Source organism: Molossus molossus, unplaced genomic scaffold (assembly GCF_014108415.1).
Source record: "Molossus molossus isolate mMolMol1 unplaced genomic scaffold, mMolMol1.p scaffold_m16_p_8, whole genome shotgun sequence".
NCBI lineage: Eukaryota > Metazoa > Chordata > Mammalia > Chiroptera > Molossidae > Molossus > Molossus molossus.
In genome coordinates this window covers 106,242,084-106,261,560 of record NW_023425402.1, presented here as the reverse complement: position 1 = coordinate 106,261,560, position 19,477 = coordinate 106,242,084, and the positions used below count along the sequence as shown (strand labels likewise).

The 19,477-nt window shown below is 47.1% G+C and overlaps 1 protein-coding gene across 1 annotated transcript in view; it reads right to left on the bottom strand.

The window, feature by feature from the left end:
- Nucleotides 1–269: 269 nt before the first annotated feature.
- Nucleotides 270–19,477, bottom strand: part of FNDC1 (fibronectin type III domain containing 1) — a 64,721-nt gene continuing 45,513 nt past the window's right edge. The window contains exons 14-22 of the mRNA XM_036248552.1: nt 19,080–19,148; nt 17,559–17,702; nt 15,069–15,299; nt 11,139–11,247; nt 6,587–6,666; nt 4,379–4,408; nt 3,337–3,498; nt 1,558–1,680; nt 270–1,020 (exon numbers count right to left, since the gene is read on the bottom strand). Of these exons, the coding sequence (XP_036104445.1) occupies nt 905–1,020; nt 1,558–1,680; nt 3,337–3,498; nt 4,379–4,408; nt 6,587–6,666; nt 11,139–11,247; nt 15,069–15,299; nt 17,559–17,702; nt 19,080–19,148 (1,064 nt within the window). The 3' untranslated portion in view covers nt 270–904. The remainder of the gene's footprint in view (nt 1,021–1,557; nt 1,681–3,336; nt 3,499–4,378; nt 4,409–6,586; nt 6,667–11,138; nt 11,248–15,068; nt 15,300–17,558; nt 17,703–19,079; nt 19,149–19,477) is intronic.

Genomic DNA, 19,477 nt, shown 5'->3' with positions numbered 1-19,477 from the left:
GATTGTGGTCAAGGGCACGTACCTCGGTTGTGATTCTTCCTTGGCCCTAGTTGGGGTCGTGCGGGAGGCAGCCACTCAATGTGTCTCACATCAATGTTTCTCTCTCTTTCTCCCCCTCCGCCCCTCTCCCTCTACCACTCCCTCTCCCCCACTCTGTCTGAAAAGAAAATGGAAATGTATCTTCGGGTGAGGATTTTAAAAAATAAATAAACAGCACCTTTGGCCCAAAGAGTCCCACATATATTTATCTAGTGAATAGGTACAAACTTAGCAATTTTAATCAATGTTCTTGCAGACAAGTGTGGATATGTATATGCATATATACATATATATATCAAAATTGGAATTTACAAAGAAGATTGATACATTTGGTCTAGCAGTGGGTAAGTCCACGGGATAAATCTTAAGTAGGATGGATTTCCTTTGGGGGTGATTTTAGTAATTCAGTCCTACACAGAAAGAGACCTGAAGCGTAAAGTCAGCTCATTTTGGAGGAGCCCACTGAAGAAATAAAGCGTGCAGCATTCCATGAAGCCAGCTTCTGCTGTTCCCTGGAGACCCGAGGGGTCTGAATTTGGTGCCTACGAAGTGTGAAAGTCGCCCCGAATCCGTGGGCATCTCCTGTAGCCGCGTGTTTTGGTTGTCTCTGGGCGTGCAATTCCAAGCAAAACGTGTGAAGAAGCAAAGTTAACGGCAACATTGAGTCCTGTGTGCAGTCCAGGCCAGGAAGCGGGGCTGAGTTCCAGTCTGAACATGCTCCAAATATCCAGTGTCCATCGCGTGGCCTTGCTGACACCAGGGCAGAGGGGCTCGGGACACCGTCTTCCTTTTCCTGCTCACAGCCCTTAGTGCAAGTTAGTCAAGGGGGCCGGACAGGGCCAGCTCTCGGCATGCTCGTCCTGTGTTACCACTTCCCTGGGATGGAGACCCCACACTCGTACCAGCCCACATAGTAATAGGGGCTCCCAAAGCCGATGTTGCCAAAGCTGACGGGCTCCTGGCGATACTGGCGATAGTAGCCTGGAAGGGTAAAAGGAAATGGGGGGAGAGAAAATGCATCTGTGATACTGCAGCTTATACTGAGAAAGATGTAGTTGGTCTTCATCCCTGTTCCTGGCACAGAGCTCCTGAAATCCTTGGGATTTCCTAAGAGCCCTGACACACCCGATGGCCTGCCTCCCTTGAACTCAGGTAGTGACTGTAATCTGTACAATCACCTGACAAGAGGACAGTCATGTGACATCTCTCTTGTCATGACCTAAACTTCAAGCTGTACACTGTTAGTGCCTTTCATATTTGTATCTTCTCTTTCCAGTAAGGGCCATATTCCTGGGAGTAGGGATAAGGTCTTATATTCCACTGTATCCCTACTTTCCCTAGGCTCACCCCAATTCCAGCACATGGTAGGTGTATTTTGTTGATGTTTTTATTTTCATGATCCAAAATGCTGCCAACACCTCTTCAAATGGTTAACCGAAGGCAGGGCCACAGAAAATTTTCTCCTTGCGTTAGTCCCCCATGCAGTGTAATGATGTGTCAGACCTCTGTTCTCGTTACCTTGAATGCTAGGGAGGGCCTCTATGTAGGACTGAGGCCCTGTTCTTCCATCGAGGTGTGAATCCACAAACTGGCAATGGTCTTCACCTCTTCCCCAGCTGTCTCCAATGCTGTAGAACGTATCTTCAGGAAGGAATAAGGTAAGTCAGTGACTGTTCAAAAACTGCCACAGTTGAATCAGGAGTTTGCACAGGCTTTGGAGACTATCTGAACTGGGTACATTACTTAAACTCTGTGTGTCATACTTTCCATGTTTGAAAAATGGTGACAATGGCACCAACCTATAATGTTCATTAAATGGAAACTACGAATATTACAGGCAGTTTCAGCCTATGAATGGTAGACCTTTTTACTCCTTGGTTTGAAAAAAGAATAGATGAAACTAATCTAGTCAGAAAATGCATTCTGAAATAATTATGAAAGGCACCAAGATCTATAAAAATAGAACCTATTTTCATATATAACTAGTAATGTGTCTGCGGTGTGAGACACTGTCCGTGGTGCTGAACCGCAGCTGCACAGTAGGGCAGAGTTGTTTTTCTCAACCCCGGGATTCTGGAGAAGGCTGTGCGACCTCTCTTAGGACTTCTGGATCACAGGAGGAAGAGGGCAGTGGTGGAAGAGAAAAGAATGAGCAGAGAAAACAAACAGACAGCAGCTGTTGGGAAAGACATATATACTGAGAAATTACCAGAGTGGGGATTGTAAGGGAGACTTTATTTTGACATTATCTTGAAATACCACTAGCAAGAAAAAAAAAAGAAACAACAGAAAAGCCCACAATAAAATATAGACCAGCTGAGAAAAAGTTGAAAAAAATGTATGTACTAAAAAATTAAAAGTTGTGCAAATTTTGAAATAAAGCCAAATTGGGGGCAAATTTTGAAATAAAGCCAAATTGCAGGTGGGCAAAGGGCAGGGAAGGGACATTTGTAATAGTGTCAACAATAAAAATAAAGGGAAAGCCCTGGCCGGTTTGGCTCAGTGGTTAGAGCGTTGGCCTACGGTCCGGAGAGACCCAGGTTCGGTTCCCGCTAAGGGCACGTACCTCAGTTGCAGTTTGTCCCTGGCCCTGGTTGGGTCGTGTGGGTGGCAGCCACTCGACATGTCCCTTTTACGTCGATGTTTCTCTCTCTCTCTCCTTCCCACTCTATCTGAACAAAAAATAGAAAAATGTCCTCAGGTGAGGATAAAAAAATTTTTTTAAATAAAATAAAGGGAAAAACTCAAAACCAAAAACCAAAAAAAAAAAAAAATTTAAAAAAATAGAAACAAATTTGCGTAGGTGGGTGAATCAAAGCCAGCTGAGTCAAAATGGCATTTTGAAATGTTGGTAGTTCAAAATGTGTATGTGATTCTTTGTTTTAATCCCCACCCATGATGAAAACAATGTAATTTTTATTTGGACACAGAACAAACAGTATTGGTGATGTATGTTTCACTATCTAAATTTTTTTTTTTTTTGGAAAGTTGTGCCAATAGCAGGGAATGAAGGGGGGAGTGGTTCCTCAAAAGTTCTAGCTTATACTCATACCTATTAATGAATTAATGGCAAAAACTGCTTTTCAGTTTATGACAGAATTTTGGGCTCCATTCCTAAAATATAGTAGAAATATATATGTATATATATTTCTGGGTGCCAGTGTGAAAATTAGTCCCCCTAAAATAGAGCCTGCAGCATCGGTTTGTATTTGAGTTAGACCTAAATATATTCTTATACACCTGCTATATCAAGTTAGTATCTCACAAAATCACAGGCAACCATTCTCAAAGACCTACCTTTCAGGTTGTCACTGAGGTAGATCTTGTACCGCAGTGAGTTACAGAGAACAACTCCCACAAACTTTCTATACCACGTCCGCTTCACATACTGCCGGCCGTGGCAGTCCGTGTAGCCAGGGTCATGTTTAAAAGCAAATGGGATCCAGATGGGCTCACCGCCTTGACAACAGAAACACACCAAGTCATGGCATTCCACAGTGTTGGTTCTTCTTTTTTTTAAAGTAACATTTTTTATTTATTTATTTATTTTGGTGGTACGTGCCCCTAGCGGGAACAGAACCCGGGACTCTCTGGTCCGCAGGCCGATGCTCAACCGCCGAGCCAAACTGGCCAGGGCGACACAGTGTTGATTCTTGCACAAAGTACCAGAAATGTTGACTTATTGGCTGGGCCTTCCTCTTCTCAGGGCTTTTCGGACCAAAGTTTTCCCACCTCCCAAGGGCACCCTCTTTCCCTTTCCTCTTCTTTCTTAGGACTGAAACACAGTTGGGGAGTTCCTTTTACTTGAACACAGTTTAGGGATTCTTGGGGTAAGAAAAAGGCTTGAAGACCCCAGGAAAATAAGCTCTAATGGCAAATCTGATCTTGCAGAGCATGCCCTCCTACCTCCTTCCCACAAAGGCCCTCAGCATAGACCCCATACTGCTCTTGACACTCGTAAGACCTGTCCTGAACTTAAGCAATAGAGCTTCTCAGGTGGTTTAAAGAACAAAGTAAAATTTTGTTAGACACTTAATGCATTTTGCTACCTTCTCAGCAATTTAAAATATTCAAAGGGGGTTGAATGCAAATCCACTTATCTATTCTCATAGATATTGGCCACCCGTGTTTTTTTTTAATAGATATTGGCTGCTATGGCCCTTTACAAAATTCCTAGATCATTCTTTTCCCTGGATTAGGATGAAGGGAACCACAGACATTGTCATATTATAAAAATGCAAAATTGGTCCAGCATTTCCACTTGTAATTGTAACAATCTCAGAGTCAATATTCAACTTGATTACTAAAGTGTCAAGTGCGTCAAGAAAGAAAGACTTACCTGGCGGCCTCACAACAAGCAGAGGATTGTCTGTAGAATGAAAAGAAAATCATTGACTTCATGATTATATTTCACAACCGTGCACTTGTTGACACGTGTATTACCATCGAGAGGGCTAACCAAACTGGAATAGGTAAAGACAGATGTCTGCTTTATTTGACAGATGCCAACATTTCTCCTTAGTTTTTACTTTCCAAGCATTTCCTTTTGAGAACTACTTCACTGTTTATATAGATGCTGTGGGTCTCTGATGGTTCTATTTTGACATCAGGTAATACAAAATAATTCATTATGTTTTAAAATGTGTCCATCTTGGGAAAACAGTTTGGTGGGGTCGTGAAAAGGTAAACATGCATCTACTACACAATCCATCCATTGTGCCCTTGAGTATGTATCCAAGAGAAATGAAAACATGTCCATACTGACACTTATACATGAGTGTTCATAACAGTTCTATTTTTCATCGTCAAATAGCAGACACAACCCAGAGACCACCAACAGGTGAATGGGTAACTGACGGCACCGCCGTACCATGGAATGCTGCCAGGGGATAAAAGAGAATGAGCTACATTTGTAGCTTCCCACTCTCAGAGAGATTTCAGACCTCATTTTCTTGATAGATGCTTAAATTTGAATAACTTGGTTTCTTCCTATAGATCTTTATCATGTGAATTCTGCCGAAAATCCCTTTTATTTTTAGGAAATGCAGCCATAAACACAGACATTCTCCACTGTAGCACATTAACCACAGACAATGGTTTTCTCTTACTCCTTACTCTCTTACTCCTCAATTTCTAATGAGAAACACACTTCTTAGACGACACCGGTGAAAATGCTTTTGGGGCCCTTTGCCTCCATTTCCAGTATAAAGCATAGTCTCACAAAGATTTAATTTTGTTCCACATATCTTGATTCAGTAGATTTTAAGTCATTACATTTCAAAATATCTTCCAACGACACATGTTCTGGGATCAAGCTACATGTAGGTAATAGTATCGCCAAAAGGAAGCTAGAGCTCCTATTTCAGCGTGGAGCTGGCTTGGCTGGGCTTCCGAAGGTGGCCTGGCTTAGAGCCTCAGACCCCAGCCCTCGGGCTCGGTGCCCATGTGGAAAGGCTGCTGACCCAGGACCTGCCTCCAGGGCCATGCTGCTCCCACCCAGTACACAGGCACATCGAGTAGAAGGGCCCCGGAGCTCTGCACACCAGCACCCCCAACACAGGGATGTCCTCTGAGTGATACCGCTTGTAAGACTGACTAGGATTTTATTCATGTATTTTTTAACTTTTATTTATTGATTTGGGGGGGGAGAGAGAGGGAAAAAAACAAAACATCGATCTTTTGTCCCACCCACTTACGCATTCACTGGTCGGTTCGTGCATGTGCCCGGACGCAGGATTAAACTCACACAACGGCGCATCAGGATGACGCGCCAACCAACTGAACCACCTGGCCGGGGCCTGAACATTATTTTACTTAAATTCTCCAGCCCTGGACAGTTTGTCTCAGTGGTTAGAATGTCAGCCTGCAGACCAAGGAGTTGCGGGTTCGATTCCTGGTCAAGGGGACGTACTTGGGTTGCAAGTTTGGCCCCTGGCCCCAATCAGGGTTGTGCAAGAGGCAATCAACTGATGTGCCTCTTTCACATCGATGTTTCTCTCTCTCTCTCGCCTTCCCCTCCTCTCTATCTAAAAATCAATGAAAAAATATCCTCAGGTGAGGATTAACAACAACAACAAAAAAAACCCAACTCTCCACATTAAGTAAGGAATTTTTTTTCATCTCCTAATAAAAGAAGCATCTTAGAGACTTAACTAATTGTTAGAAGCAGCTGCCTCTCAGGCCACATGACATTTATGCTCTTCAGCTGTTTGCAATAAAAATAAAATTATCTCTGCAACTAAATCTTTTACAGAGAGATTCAGACTTATCTTTCCCATATGGCTGAAAACTAGCTCTTTCCCCTTCCATTGGAATGTGACCTCCCATTTCCCAGGCAGTTCCGATAGAGACTGCTTTCAATTTTATTATCCAAGTTTTAACCAGCAGAAAGAAAATAATGTTTATTTTATAAAGCAATATCCAATACAAATTTATTAAATAGAAAAGTCAGGATTCTACTTCTTCAGTTTCTATTCTATTGTAGTCATTATTCCAAATTACTTGTTTTTGAGAAAAGGAAAATAATGAGAAGCAAAGTCAGCCGTACCTGATTCTGTGACAAATGAGACCGAGGGGCTGATGGGTCCATAGCCGTGAGGATTTTTGGCTTGAACTTTAAAATAATACCTGAAATTGGAAGAAAACACATGTTGAAAGAGAAGTTCGTTTAAGTTCTGTGTAATAAGACAGATTCCCAAATTACTCAGCACCTACTCTGTGGCAGTTTTGAGTCCTAATTTTTGTTTTCACTAATGCATACATCTCTGCTATATCTTCATATTTTTTCTGAACCTTCTCATTTTCTAATAACTTTTCAAAATAATACAATTAACAGTATAGACATGTGGCTATTGGGGCAGAAGGAGGCTACTTAGAGCGTGTGTGTTCCTTAGGGCATCCGGGCTGTTCTGCCCCGTGAGGCATGTTCCCGGGGGAAGTGTTCCTCCTGTCCAGCTGCTGTCCCAGCTGGAGGGCCCCACTGGAGAGGAAGAAGCTGCACAGAGCAGGCTGCGTGACCCAGGAACGCCTGTCAGCAGAGAGAGGGTGAACCAGTGCAGAGGGACGTCCTCAGGGGAACCGACACGACCGCAGTGTTTGAGTGCACGACAAGCACTGTGGTTGGATCTGAAGCTTTAGAAGAGGTTTGAGCTTCTGCACCTCAGGGACCGAGAAGCAAGTCCAGGAAGGGGTGCAAACCAGGCCTGGGGAAATTCTGCTGTAGGATTCATCTCCGTCTCGGAACAGAGAATGGGCCAGCAAGCACGCCGTCTGCATGAGCTCGTTCATCAGAGGGAGGCTCCTAGGCCAACTGGGCTGGGAGTCCCAGAACATTGTGCTTTGCACTCTTGGGAGCTACAGGACAAAAAGCGGAGGTTGGGAAAGGCTGGAGCCCAACACAGCTGTGACCCACTCTAGCTCTGTGAAGCTTTGGCCTCCCCTCCCCTCCGCGCCCTCCTGGTCCTTGGCTACGCACAGAGGCGAAGGGGGTAAAGTTCTGGAGGGTGGCTCTTGGCCATTTTGGGGAGTTCATGAGCCTCTCTCCAGGGCTCTGCAGCAGGAGTTACACTTCAAGGTTACAGAATTCTCTCATTAAGTCAGGCACAGAGATTACATGCACTAATTAAAATGCACTGAATGTTTAAAAGGTGAGTTACACACAGAGAGCAAAGGCATGTGTCTGTCATGCTGCTGTCCAGGCAGCAAGCCTCTGAGCTTCTGGGGTCACCAAGGAGCCTGTGGCCTCCCAGTGACACAGAGATAGTACACGAGTTTGTGTGTCATTAAACAGAGCTAGTTGAAATGGCTGAGATAATTAAGCCATTTGGTAAAATTAGTCTTCTTTCAAGCCTTTCGAGAAAGTCATTCCCATCTCGTTAAGGAGAGAATTCTTTTTAAAATTTCATTTAAAAAAAAAAAAAGATGCACAATTAAGAACACATGGGTCTCCACATCTCGATTTGCTCAGCAGTTCCTGTCCGTTCTCAGTGGTTGTGGAGTTATTTAAGGCGAAGCTCTGCAGGCTGTTCAAGCGGTGGGTTTGGCATACGTTATCGGATTGGTTAAACTTTACAGATACTTTCTTTTTTCCTTAAATCAAAAAAAAGGAAACCAAAACCTAAGGAATGACACTTCCATTCTGAGGCTACATGGGACATTTCTCCGGAATGTTTCCCAAGCCGCCACTAAGGCTGCCCTGAGACTGTTCCCCGAGCTCCAAGCTCAGCTCCGGAGCAACGAGGACTTGGCGAGGGGACCACCAGTCGATTAAGAGTAGCTATTCCAGCTTCTTTGTTGCATCCGTGTGTCTCACCACTGAAACCCAAGTACTCTCCAAACCCACCTTCCCTGTCCACACAATTACTCCATCTTCCGCAAAGCCCACGTGGCCCGATTCCAAAGACATATTTCCACTTGAACTTCACCTAATGTGTCAAAGTAAATTTAAATATGCTGAGCTGAAAAGTAACATGGAATTGTGAAAAAAGTCAAGTTCCTATTTTCAAAAACCACATTAAGCTTTTTCTACGAACTAAAATATATGTTTCAAACTCTGAATAGTCTCTGCCTCATCCAAGTAACGGGAGCAATCCACGCCTTGCCTCCTTGGATAAGCATCGGGCCCCGTCTTTTGAACAGACTCCACGGTGACAAATCTTTGCACTTTAAGTGTGGATTAAAACATGCTAACTCCAGAAAGTGAGTTGGCGCTGAGTTGGGCGAATACTGCCACGTACCATCAAAAGCAAGATTCAGTAATAAAGAACCACAGCTGTGTTTTACACTGTGGCTCCTCTTGAATCCACAGACGCCTTGTGACTCCTCTGCAGGGGCTCTGAAGTCGACGCCTGGGAAGCCCTGGGGACGGTGATGAGAATGGGAACACAGGCTCCTACAGGGTCCACGGAGACACTCTGCCTTGGGGTCATGCAGGGAAAGGGAGCATCCGCCCATCACAGCGCCCCTTTCCCAGCCGGAACGTGGCAGCTGTTGGGAGGGGTCTTGAGGAAATCTGTGTGGGAGGAGCCACGCCAGCTCCCACCCTAGCCACACCCCCAGCCAGAGGAATAATGAACACGGGAGGGCCTCCAGGGGAGGCCACGGTAGCGGCTGCTGGTCCCTGTCTGTCCAGCAGGGAGCTGAACCTGGGTGGAGGGTAGGACAGACGCCATGAGGGACTCCGCAGGCCCTCTGGGTCCAGCCTCCAGCCTCCCTTCCTGCCTAGAACACACCGTCTCTTTGAACAAACTTGCTGCCCACTGCCCAGAACAACCTGGCCTTGCCCCGCCGCCTTCTCCAGGTCAGTGGCTGCTTATCCTACTTCCCCAGAAGCCGATCTGACGCCCCTCCGGCCCCAAGCTCAGAAAATAGTCCCTGTTGTGCACTCACAGCACTGCCTGCTTCTCCCTGAGGATACTGACCAGTGAACGTTTCCGTTCCTGTTGCGTCAGAACAGTCTCTCCTCTGCCAGGCTGTGAGCAACATGGGACGGGGCCATGGTGTGGTTTACCACCCCTCTCCCCCACCGGCCCACCCCTCCCCCACCGGCCCACCCCTCCTCCACCGGCCCACCCCTCCTCCACCCAGCCACGCTCAGTGCGCAGCGCGTACTTATTCAGTGAACCCTGGCTCCTTCACACCTGTTGAAAGAATGAACAAACCTTCATCTTGCAGAACCATCATCTCCTGACGTTATCAAAACTCAACATCATTCTGACAGCTGTGGGTAGAACCCGGCCGTGGGGGCGGGGCACAGAAGACTGGATTCAATTCCACTGGGGGGGGGGGGCTGAGTGAGGCCTGGCTAAGGCCTCTGAGCTCTTTGACAGCGTGGCTGTGTACAGCATTGTCACTGCACAAAGCTGGGCGTCAACCTTTTTTGTTCTTTTTCTGTTTCCTTGCATTCGTTAATATTTCATCACTATTAGGGAAAAATTAAGTGTCTTCTCAATTTCTTGTTTTGCACTTGCTTTTTATCTGCCAAATCCCAAAATTCATACTAGATTAAGAAAAACTCAGTTAGAGTGAGCCCAGGTGGCCCATTAAAATGCCCCGAGGAGAGTCCTCAGCTGGCTCCAAGTCTCTCGGTACCATGGCCGCAGCCCAGCTCCTATCCCCTTTAGCACGTGTCTGTGTAAGGACAGTATTTTGTTGCAACCTTCTCCGTGTTCCTCTGTACAGAAAGCGGGAGACCCTGGGCCCACAGCCGTGTCACCCGGCGCTCTTTGCCATGTAAATACGGTGGGTTGACCTGATTACGTCCTGGAGTCATTTTGTCAGCTTGAGCTAGCTGATGGTTAAGTATTTAGAATTCTGAATGCTCACTGGTAGCCTGGAATTGGCCGTGGGGGGAGTATTTGCACTCCGGAAATTGGCAAACACCAAAAACGGGGAATTTTGTTTTTCTCCCAGAGAGCTAGCTGGTTTACAACACACCACAGCTCGACCATCCTGTGTTTGGTGCTTGGCCATGTCCATCCACCAGGGAAGCTTTCCTGACGGTCATTACCATAAAAACTGGGTAGCATGAAAGCAGAAATGCACACTCCCCCACTCTGTACCTCTGGGGACAAGTTTTGCATATTTCACTGAGGGCTGTAAGCTCTGGCTCCCGGACGGCTCTCCAGCCAGCCAGCCGCTCGCCCAGCTCAGGAAGCCATGGTTATAACCTATATTAATGTGTAAAATGCATCTTTCTTAGAAATGATCTCAATTCTGCATCACAGTTTGAGTACCAGTTAACTGAAATGTCCCGCAATTGCTGCTCCATCCATGTCACATGTGAAGGTTGTGCTATCTGATGGGTCAGTTCCTTTTAGACACACAGAACAACTTCTCTTACCCCAATAGTAGTCAGTGTTCAGTCCCTGGAAACTAGGGAACAAAATATCAGCACAATAGACTACAGTACATACAGTAATTTCTTCCAAGAAAAATAAGTCTCACATGGTAAGTGTTCACTTATATTCTATGAGAACTAAGCAGAGACTGCAAGAGAAGTCACCAAAACACCGAGTGAGCTTTTCACTTTTAGCCTAAGGATGTCTTGAACCATGTACACAGGTCTCAGTAGGGGTTTTTCAGTGACTGACACATCATACCTTGTGTTTGGCTTCAGGTTCTCAATGGGCAGATGAGTGACAGTTGAAGCTTGTGTGGACCACTTGTTCCGGATGAAGTCTTCATAGGACGCGCTGTAAACCAAGTAACCTGCGCGTGGGAAGAAGGAAGAACCCAGTGAGTGCCAAGGAAGCACACCACACAAGAGGTGTGACCCCGTGGAGGGTGGTGAGGACGAGGTGATGGCACACAGGAGGCTCTGTGGGAGAGGTTCTAGAAACAGCTGCATGTTGGATGAGGGTGGGCATAACGCTGGGATCCTCTGGGGAATCCAGATGCAGATAAAACAATTAAAGACACTTCCTGAGACTCGCTAGTTCCCTGCTCCTCTTCCTTCTCCTGATCTCCCACATGGCCTGGCCTCCCCATCTCCTCAGGACTAATCACACCTCGTCTGGACCGCACAGAGGGAAGAGCAGAAGACAAGAGCGATGACCGCCACACAAGTGTTTAAGACTTTCCTGGTAGAGTCACATACAACCTTCCCTCGCACGAAACAAAGAAACTGTTGAATGCAAAAATGGGTGGGAAGTGAGGCCGTTCTCTAGAAGAGGGAACCTAGATGACCAGGTTTGGGGACCCAAAGGATCCTGAGTCTGGTTTTGGATACACTGAGACTGGGATAGTTTGGAGACATCTTGTGACGATGTCAAGTGGGCATCTGATTTTACTTTTTGAGGTGCAGAGCAGAGGCAGGCTTGACCTTGAGCTATGAATCAATGATTCATCTCTAAGATGAATTAAAACCACGTGCCTAGCCCTGGCCGGTTTGGCTCAGCGGTTAGAGTGTCAGCCTGCGGTCCAGAGAGACCTGGGTTCGGTTCCCGCTAAGGGCACGTACCTTGGTTGCAGTTTGTCCCCGGCCCTGGTTGGGTTGTGTGGGTGGCAGCCACTCGATGTGTCCCTTTCACATCAATGTTTCTCTCTCTCTCTCCCTCCCACTCTATCTGAGGGAAAAAATGGAAAAATGTCCTCGGGTGACGATAAAAAAATAATAATAATAAATAAAATAAAACCATGTGCCTGAGTGAGCTCCTGGAGGAGATTAGATGGAGCGAGAAGAAAAGAGGACTTAGGACCAAGCCTGTGAGAGAGACTCAGAGGCTGAGAGTCAGATCACAAGTCAAGAAGCAGAAGGTCAACAGCGTCCAGTGCATGTAGGAGGCAACCCGCTTTACTTAGCAACGCGTGGTCGCTGGTTACCTTCAAAGAGCTATTCTGGTGACATAAATAAAATGAATTAGATTCACGCAGCTAGGCAGTGGGCATGCTGGGAGCAGAGGCAGGTACTTGGCCCTGAAACCCTTTCGGCACAGCTCCTGGAGTAATTAATTGTTCTCCCTTTTCAACACGTATTGCGTGGGAACGTGTGAAGGATGGCTACTCTCTCCTCTGATGACAGTGACATCAAGCCACACGTGCTCATTGTGATGCTGTATGTACAAAGGCCACCCAGTGGTGGATCTGGCTCACACAGGGGTCCCAGGAACGCTGGCTTTGATGGGGTCGGCATGGTTCATCCTTTTTAACCTCCAGCTTCCTTCAGAACCTGTGCTTCTCTCCAGGTGATACGCAGGTTTCTCCACTTATTCTGTGTCTGGATTGTGAGAGCTTCAGGGTTTTAGGAATGTCCCTGCGGAGTGTGCGGAACTCCAGATTTCTCTGTTCTTATCCAGACTGGTCCTGCACGGCAAATAGCAGGTCCGGAAAAACTGAGAGGCCACAGCTGTCGTTCCCGCAGCACCAGTCCCCGTGGAGAGACCACTGCACTCATGAGGAGAGATTAAGGAAAGCAACCGGTCTCAGGCGTGTTCGTCTGCAGACGTTTCCTGTGGTGTGGGTTCCGCCTTACGGCATGTGACAGACTCCTGGGAAAGATGAGCACCGCACTCAACGCCGCACACAGCTGCCGGAATCCACGCGCCACCGTGGGTCCTAACGTGGGATGTCCGGTTCAGGCTCAGGAGGTGTTTGCGTATCCATGTCGCTTTGCTGTTCTGCAGGTAAAGGAGTCGGTGCTTGTTTCATTTACTAATAACAGCTGCCACGGTCTCCTCTTCTGGCCGTTGGAGGTCTGCTGCTTTTCCTGGGTATTGCAGGGCAATCAGCTTCTCAGGAGTGGGCACAACTGTGTATTGGAAGTGCCCCAATCCCTATACAGACCTCATCCAAATCATGTATGCGAGTGACATGAGTACTCGTGATGAGGGCACTGAGGTTTGGTTTCGGGTTTGGTGTAGGGTATTGATGATGTGACGGCACCAAAGTGTACGTTTTGGGGGAGCTCTGGGTAGCTGGGGACGCAGTTAACCAGAGCACGTGTTTCAGGAGCACTCCCTCTTTGGATGATGCAGGAGTCGTGTCTGAGTTAAGCCAGACAAATTTGTCGGGAGTTCTCAGAAGTTTCCTCCAGCGTGCATCAGCCCTTGAGGCTCAGTGTGTGGCCAGCACTCTCATCCTTCAGCCGTGTTTCTCGGACGCCCCATGGCTCAGGGCTCAGCGGTATACTTCTGTTAAGTAACATCTGCTGTGCAAGAGATCAAAAGCTAAATAGCTTAAGGTAAGGTTTTTAATTATTCTTCTGTTGGCTTACTTGCTTGGTTTTTTAAATTGCCGTTCATAAAACCACATTTAATGAAGAAAAGATTTTTCTGGATGTTTTGACTCCAAGTTCACCTTCTTCCATTAATTTATTTGTTTTCTGTGAGAAGCACACTGGACTTCGTAGAGACTGGGCACAGCAGCCCACGCAGCATGCACACTGGAGTGACCAGCATTGTTAGTGACAAAGACTCAGATCCCTTGATCCTGCACTGTTCTGGCTCCTCGGGGCCTTTCAACCTCACCTGGCACAATACCCCAGCCATTCTTTCCTATGTCCCTTATCCCGGCTTTTGGGCCACTGTGCAAACTCCATAAGAACAGTTGCTCTTTGAATGTTCTTGAATAGTTTTCTCACTTTAAGAGATAATACTAGGGACATAAAGCAAAAGCACTAGAAATTTGACTTTGATGAACTACACTAGCATAATAATGGCAGATAATGCCAAACTTGGACTTATACCACCATAACCCACCCAGCCCAAGACACACACACACACTCCTTCCTCTTATACAATTTGCAGGCCCAGAAGAAATCATTCACAAAGGATGGGTCTTTTCAAATAAAATACCAATTCTCTTCTGTAAAAACTTATTTCAATAGATTTCTCCTCAAATATAGCCTTGACAAAGTCAGATGAACTCATGAGCATCTCACAGGCCAAGAACCCAGGAGGCTCAAGATGCCTGGGCATTTTTCCATCACATCCAATGCCCACATAAGGAATTCATAAGCTAAGACTGATGTGGAAGCACCCAGCAGACATGGGAAGAAGGGAAAAAGTAGAGTCACAAGGTAGCACACAGTGGGAGCTCTTTCAGCATCCATGCTACAGGACCTAATCTACAAGTGGCTATGTGGACTCCTGGCCATTTAGCAAGATCATATAGAATGCCAAAGACAACAATATTTTGCATAGGAAGACACCAAGGTCCAGGGAGATGAAGTAGGTAACTCAAGGTCATACAAACCCATCTAGGAATAGGATTCTGGATTTCTGATTCCCATCCATACTGTCCCACAAGGCTTCCCTTGTTGCCTATATTTCATCCTTTTGAAAGAAGATATCTGCATTCATTCATCCAGTCCACCCATGCATCCATGTATCATCCATTCATCCAATTTATCCATGCATCCATCCATCATCTATCCATGCACCCATCCATCGTCCATCCATCCATTCATCCATCCATCCTTCATCTACCCAACCCATTCACCCATCCACTCATCCCTCATCTGTCCATCCATTATTATCTGTATGTCCCACCTACATGTAGATGGGAACTCTGGGCATCTGCTTTGGACACACCTGTTACCACATCTCCCGGGGTGGCTTTGTCCCAGTCCACAATGACAAATGAGTGGCAGCCTTCCATAGCAACAATGGTGATATTGCGGGGGGCATGCTGAGGTGGCATGTCGCTCTTCCTCATGTCAGTTGGAATGATTTCATCCAGGCTCTCCACTTGGAAGTGATCCAGAGCATCGGTCAGAGAGCAAGGAGCTGATGGGTCTTTATTCAGGTACGTCACATAAGGAGCTATAAAAGAACAGAGATACCCAGTTAGGTTGCTGAAGGCTCCTCTGGAGGCAGAAGCATAATGTCTGCTCCATGGAGTAGACCAACCATTCAGTCTCTCCCTGCTAGACAGAGGTTCCAGGGCCAGCAGCCCTGATGCCAGACTCAGAAGCACATCCCTACTCTCCTTAACGGATCCATGTATTCACATCTGTTAATCTGGTGGCTTCAAAATATCCTGTTGCCCCATTGACATTGATGACTATGGCCTCAAGGCAACGTTGAAAGATCCTCAAACTGCAATTCATAAGTGAGGACTGCAGTGTTTTACCATTTCTATGCCCAAACATTTGGGAAAGTGTGAATCAGGCCCAGCTGGGGTTTTCTCAACACAGTTCATTTCCTAGACAGTCTTGAGACCAAAAAGAAATATACACTGGTCAAGATATACAACCTCTAGCCTCAGTCCCAGGAGGCCTTCCCGAGGGCTTCAGAGACCCCCATAACCATCTGGAATGTCTGCAAAGTCCAGATCTAAACAGCCTTCTACAACGTTTCTGCTCAGCACAATAACAGCTACTCACAGTTATGAGCAAGTTGAAGCTTTTTCTACACACATTCTCTCAGTGGGTACAAGGGCACCGGGAATAAGGCAGGGCATGGACTGGTGTCCCATGCCCCAGCTGAGTCTGTTGGCACTGAGAGGCCCACGAAACAGGGGCGGAGCAGGAGACTCTGCCTCTGGCCCCCCCTCTTTTTGTTACATACGCTTTCTAAGAAGTTAGAAATGTCAGGGAATCCGAGTTGGGCTTTCCACATGCAAGGCTCCCAACTGCTCTCATGTAAAACATTTCTAGTACTTTCTAAATGTTGCATTGCATCTTTTAATGTAGGTTCTCGTTCTCGGTGGCCATTTATGATAAAAAGCAATTTTTGGCTCTCTGTTTTCCAGTAATTTGTATAAAATTAGGCCTTTAGGGCTTGTCCACGGAGCTCATCAGGAAGTTTTGGGGAGTAATCCCCCATGCTTTATAGAATTATAGACACATAACAAGAGCCAGACAACGTAAGCCTCTCCGTCTTCAGCAGAGCCCTTGGAGCAGCTGGTGATAGTGCTGGAAGGAGAGCAGGGTCTGCCCGGACCGCAGAGTCCGTGTGGTGCATCAGGCAGGCCGCGGGCCGCCGCGGGCCAGCATGAGCGTCGGCTGCAGGAATGCGGCCTCCGTCAGTGACTCTTCCCTGCAAGTGCAGGGACTTGAGACACTCAGTGTCCATCTTGGCTGGCAAGAGCTGTTCTCTGCTTGTGGCAGAACATTTGTTTTGGAAACAAAAAAGTGTGACATTACTTGAAGCTGTTGCCAGTCTCTACTTAGTCATATATTATTTTTTCCACTTAGTAATATATTAATCTAAGTGTCTCATTAGTGAAGTTCATTAAGGGCATGGGGGGGAAAAAAAGTCTCCCAAAGGGAATGAAACCCAGGTTAGCGAAATAGAATTTCCTCTCGAAATTGTTTTCACGACTAACAAAAAAAGAGTGAAATAAATTTCTAGGTTCCAAGTCCTGGGGGCCAATGAGAAAGATGCGGAATAACCAGGAAGCAGCCTCAGCTCTGGGGGCCTGTAGGAAGCTGTAGCGGCTCAATTCCGCCAACTGCTCATCTTTGGGGAAGACTTTAACCACGTGTAGGCAAAGCCCAGAAGAACTCGCATCTTAGAGAAGTTAGCTGTGATAAAAATACTTGTATTCTCCCTGGGCAGTCTGGCTTAGCGGTCAGAGTGTCGGCCCGAGGACCGAAGGGTTTTGGGTTTGATTCTGGCCAAGGGCATGTACCTCGGTTGCGGTTCAGTCCCCGGCCCTGGTTGGGGTTGTATAGGAGGCAACCAATCGGTGTGTCTGTTTCACATCGATGTCTCTCTCCCTTTCTCTCTCTCCCTCCTTCTCACTCTATCTGAAGATAAATGGAAAAATATCCTCAGGTGAGGATTTAAAAATACTTGTGTTCCCGGGGCCTGGTGGTTTTCACGTGTTCCTTGCTCTTAGGCCCCACAGGGCAGCCTTGCTGGGCTCTCCTCTCGGTTCCAGTGTTGCCCCGTGTGCCCACGGGGCAGCGAGCTCGGGCATCCAGCAGGGGCAGCCACGCCTGCCAGAGGGAGCTTCCACTCTGGGAAAACCCTCCGAATGGGCCTTCTCGGCCAGGCCCAGAGGTCAGCTGTGCTCTTCTTCAAAGAACAACAGTTAAAAACCCACGTGTCTCTGATTAGGAAAGTTCTGTTTACCAACAAATCGTTTCTTTCCAGCCAGATCGAATTCTTCCTCAGGAAAGGAGCTGATGGTGCCTTCTGGCGGGATGACAGCGGGCGGGGCCGGCGCGGTGGAGGGCTCGCGGGGGGCCGGGGGCCTCGGGGTCTGAAGCTCGTAATCTGAAATGACAGAGCTTTTGTAACTGGGCACTTCCTGAAAAGATACCTTCCTAAAACTCAACTCCAGACCACAGCACGCTCACACGCCTCAGGTACGTGCCCTCCCGAATCTGAACTTGTTTCTAGTAAGACAGCATTTCCCCACCCCCGTGCCCGCAGAATAGCAGCTGCAGCAAAGAGAGGACGGGAAAAAGAAACAGGTATGACCAGAAAAAGGAGATTTTAGAATCAAAGCTGGAGAGAGCCGCAGCCTTTATCCAGTTCAGTACCTTCCGGTTACTGGTCCACGGCCATTCTCTACCTAAATCATTTGCCGTTTTAGAACCTCAAAGATTCGCATTAGGAAGTACACTTGATTTTTCTTTTCCTTGATCATCTTTTGGCTTTTTTCAGGGGAGGAGGAGGGATTAATTCTACCAAGAGAAATAATCTTTTAACATTTAAAAAAGGAAATAAAACTCTGCTCCCTGTTCAACTACTCAAAGATAATAGAAAGGAGCACCGTGTTGTCAAAGGTGCTAACACCTTCCTCTGCTTTCTGACACCTGGTTTTTTTTTAAGTCCGCTTTTATTTGAAAGATTAAACCACTACATCAAACTCTATTATGATTACATCAAGGGAGACACTGCGCCGACGTCTGTGATTTAGGACCACTGGCGCTCCGGAGAAAAGCCAGGAGGGCAAGTGCACAGGCCGCCCTAGGCTGGGGCAAGAGGCCCACAGGAATTTCTCCACCTGCAGAGGCAACTGTAAAACACGCAGAGGAGTCACAGGTCGGAAGTAGAACAACATTCATTACCATTCACTGAGAAACCGGACCAGATGCTACCCGAGGCATTTTGTATTCTTAATCTTGTAAACTTACCCTTCCTGGGAAAGATCCCGTGATAGAAAACATCCGCCACATTGCATTGTTTAGGGGAATTAGAAAAAGAAAGAAAACGGAAGAATGAGAAGAGCCAAGAGGGGAAGCTGAGACACTGATTAGTTTTGTTCTTTTTTTTAAAAAATGTATCTTTATTGTTGAAAGTATCATAGATGTCCCGGCAATTGACCCCCTCCACCCTTCTCCCATTCCCCCCAGGACGTTGGTGGTTTTACAAAGAGCGGTGTTGGGGGGGGGCTCAGACCTGCAGCCCCTGATTTCTGGAGGAAGGAGGGGCCAGAAGGGAGCAGAGGGCACCTGTCCGGCAGCTGTGCTGTCAATCAAGCACACTCTTTCTTTCATCAAATATATATTGGGGGTAACTTAGAAGCGTGGGGTACGGCCACCCAACCCATGAAGGAAACTGAGATTCAGATCACCCACTTAGTGGTTAAGATCCTCCCATCAGGAAAGAAATTATCCAAATCATGTGCTTAAAATCAGCTAGTACCTTCCTCATAGACAACGTAGGCCTCCTCCGTGGGTGTGGCCAGGCTGGTCTCCAATCCTGAGAAATCATCTAGAGAAGGAAGGAGAAGGGGTCAACAGTGCCCAGGCTTTCTTCCCAGGCGTCTCAGAATCGAGTCCAGTGCACAGTGGTTCATCCTCCACGGCTGTGTCATGGGAACAAGTCCGCAAAGCCAGGGCCTCCCGTGCGTGCTCAGAAGGAAGAGCAGAGGTAGACCCAGACCTCTGCTCATGCTCAGAGCAGGGCACTTGGATGCCCTCCCACCATCAGAGGAGAGACCCTGCCCCGCGGCTGGCCCTCAGCACAGCAGGTGCTTCCTGACCTCCCTCTCGCCCCCTCAGTGCCCACCCCCCGCCCTGCCCAGGTGGCTCTCAGCATGC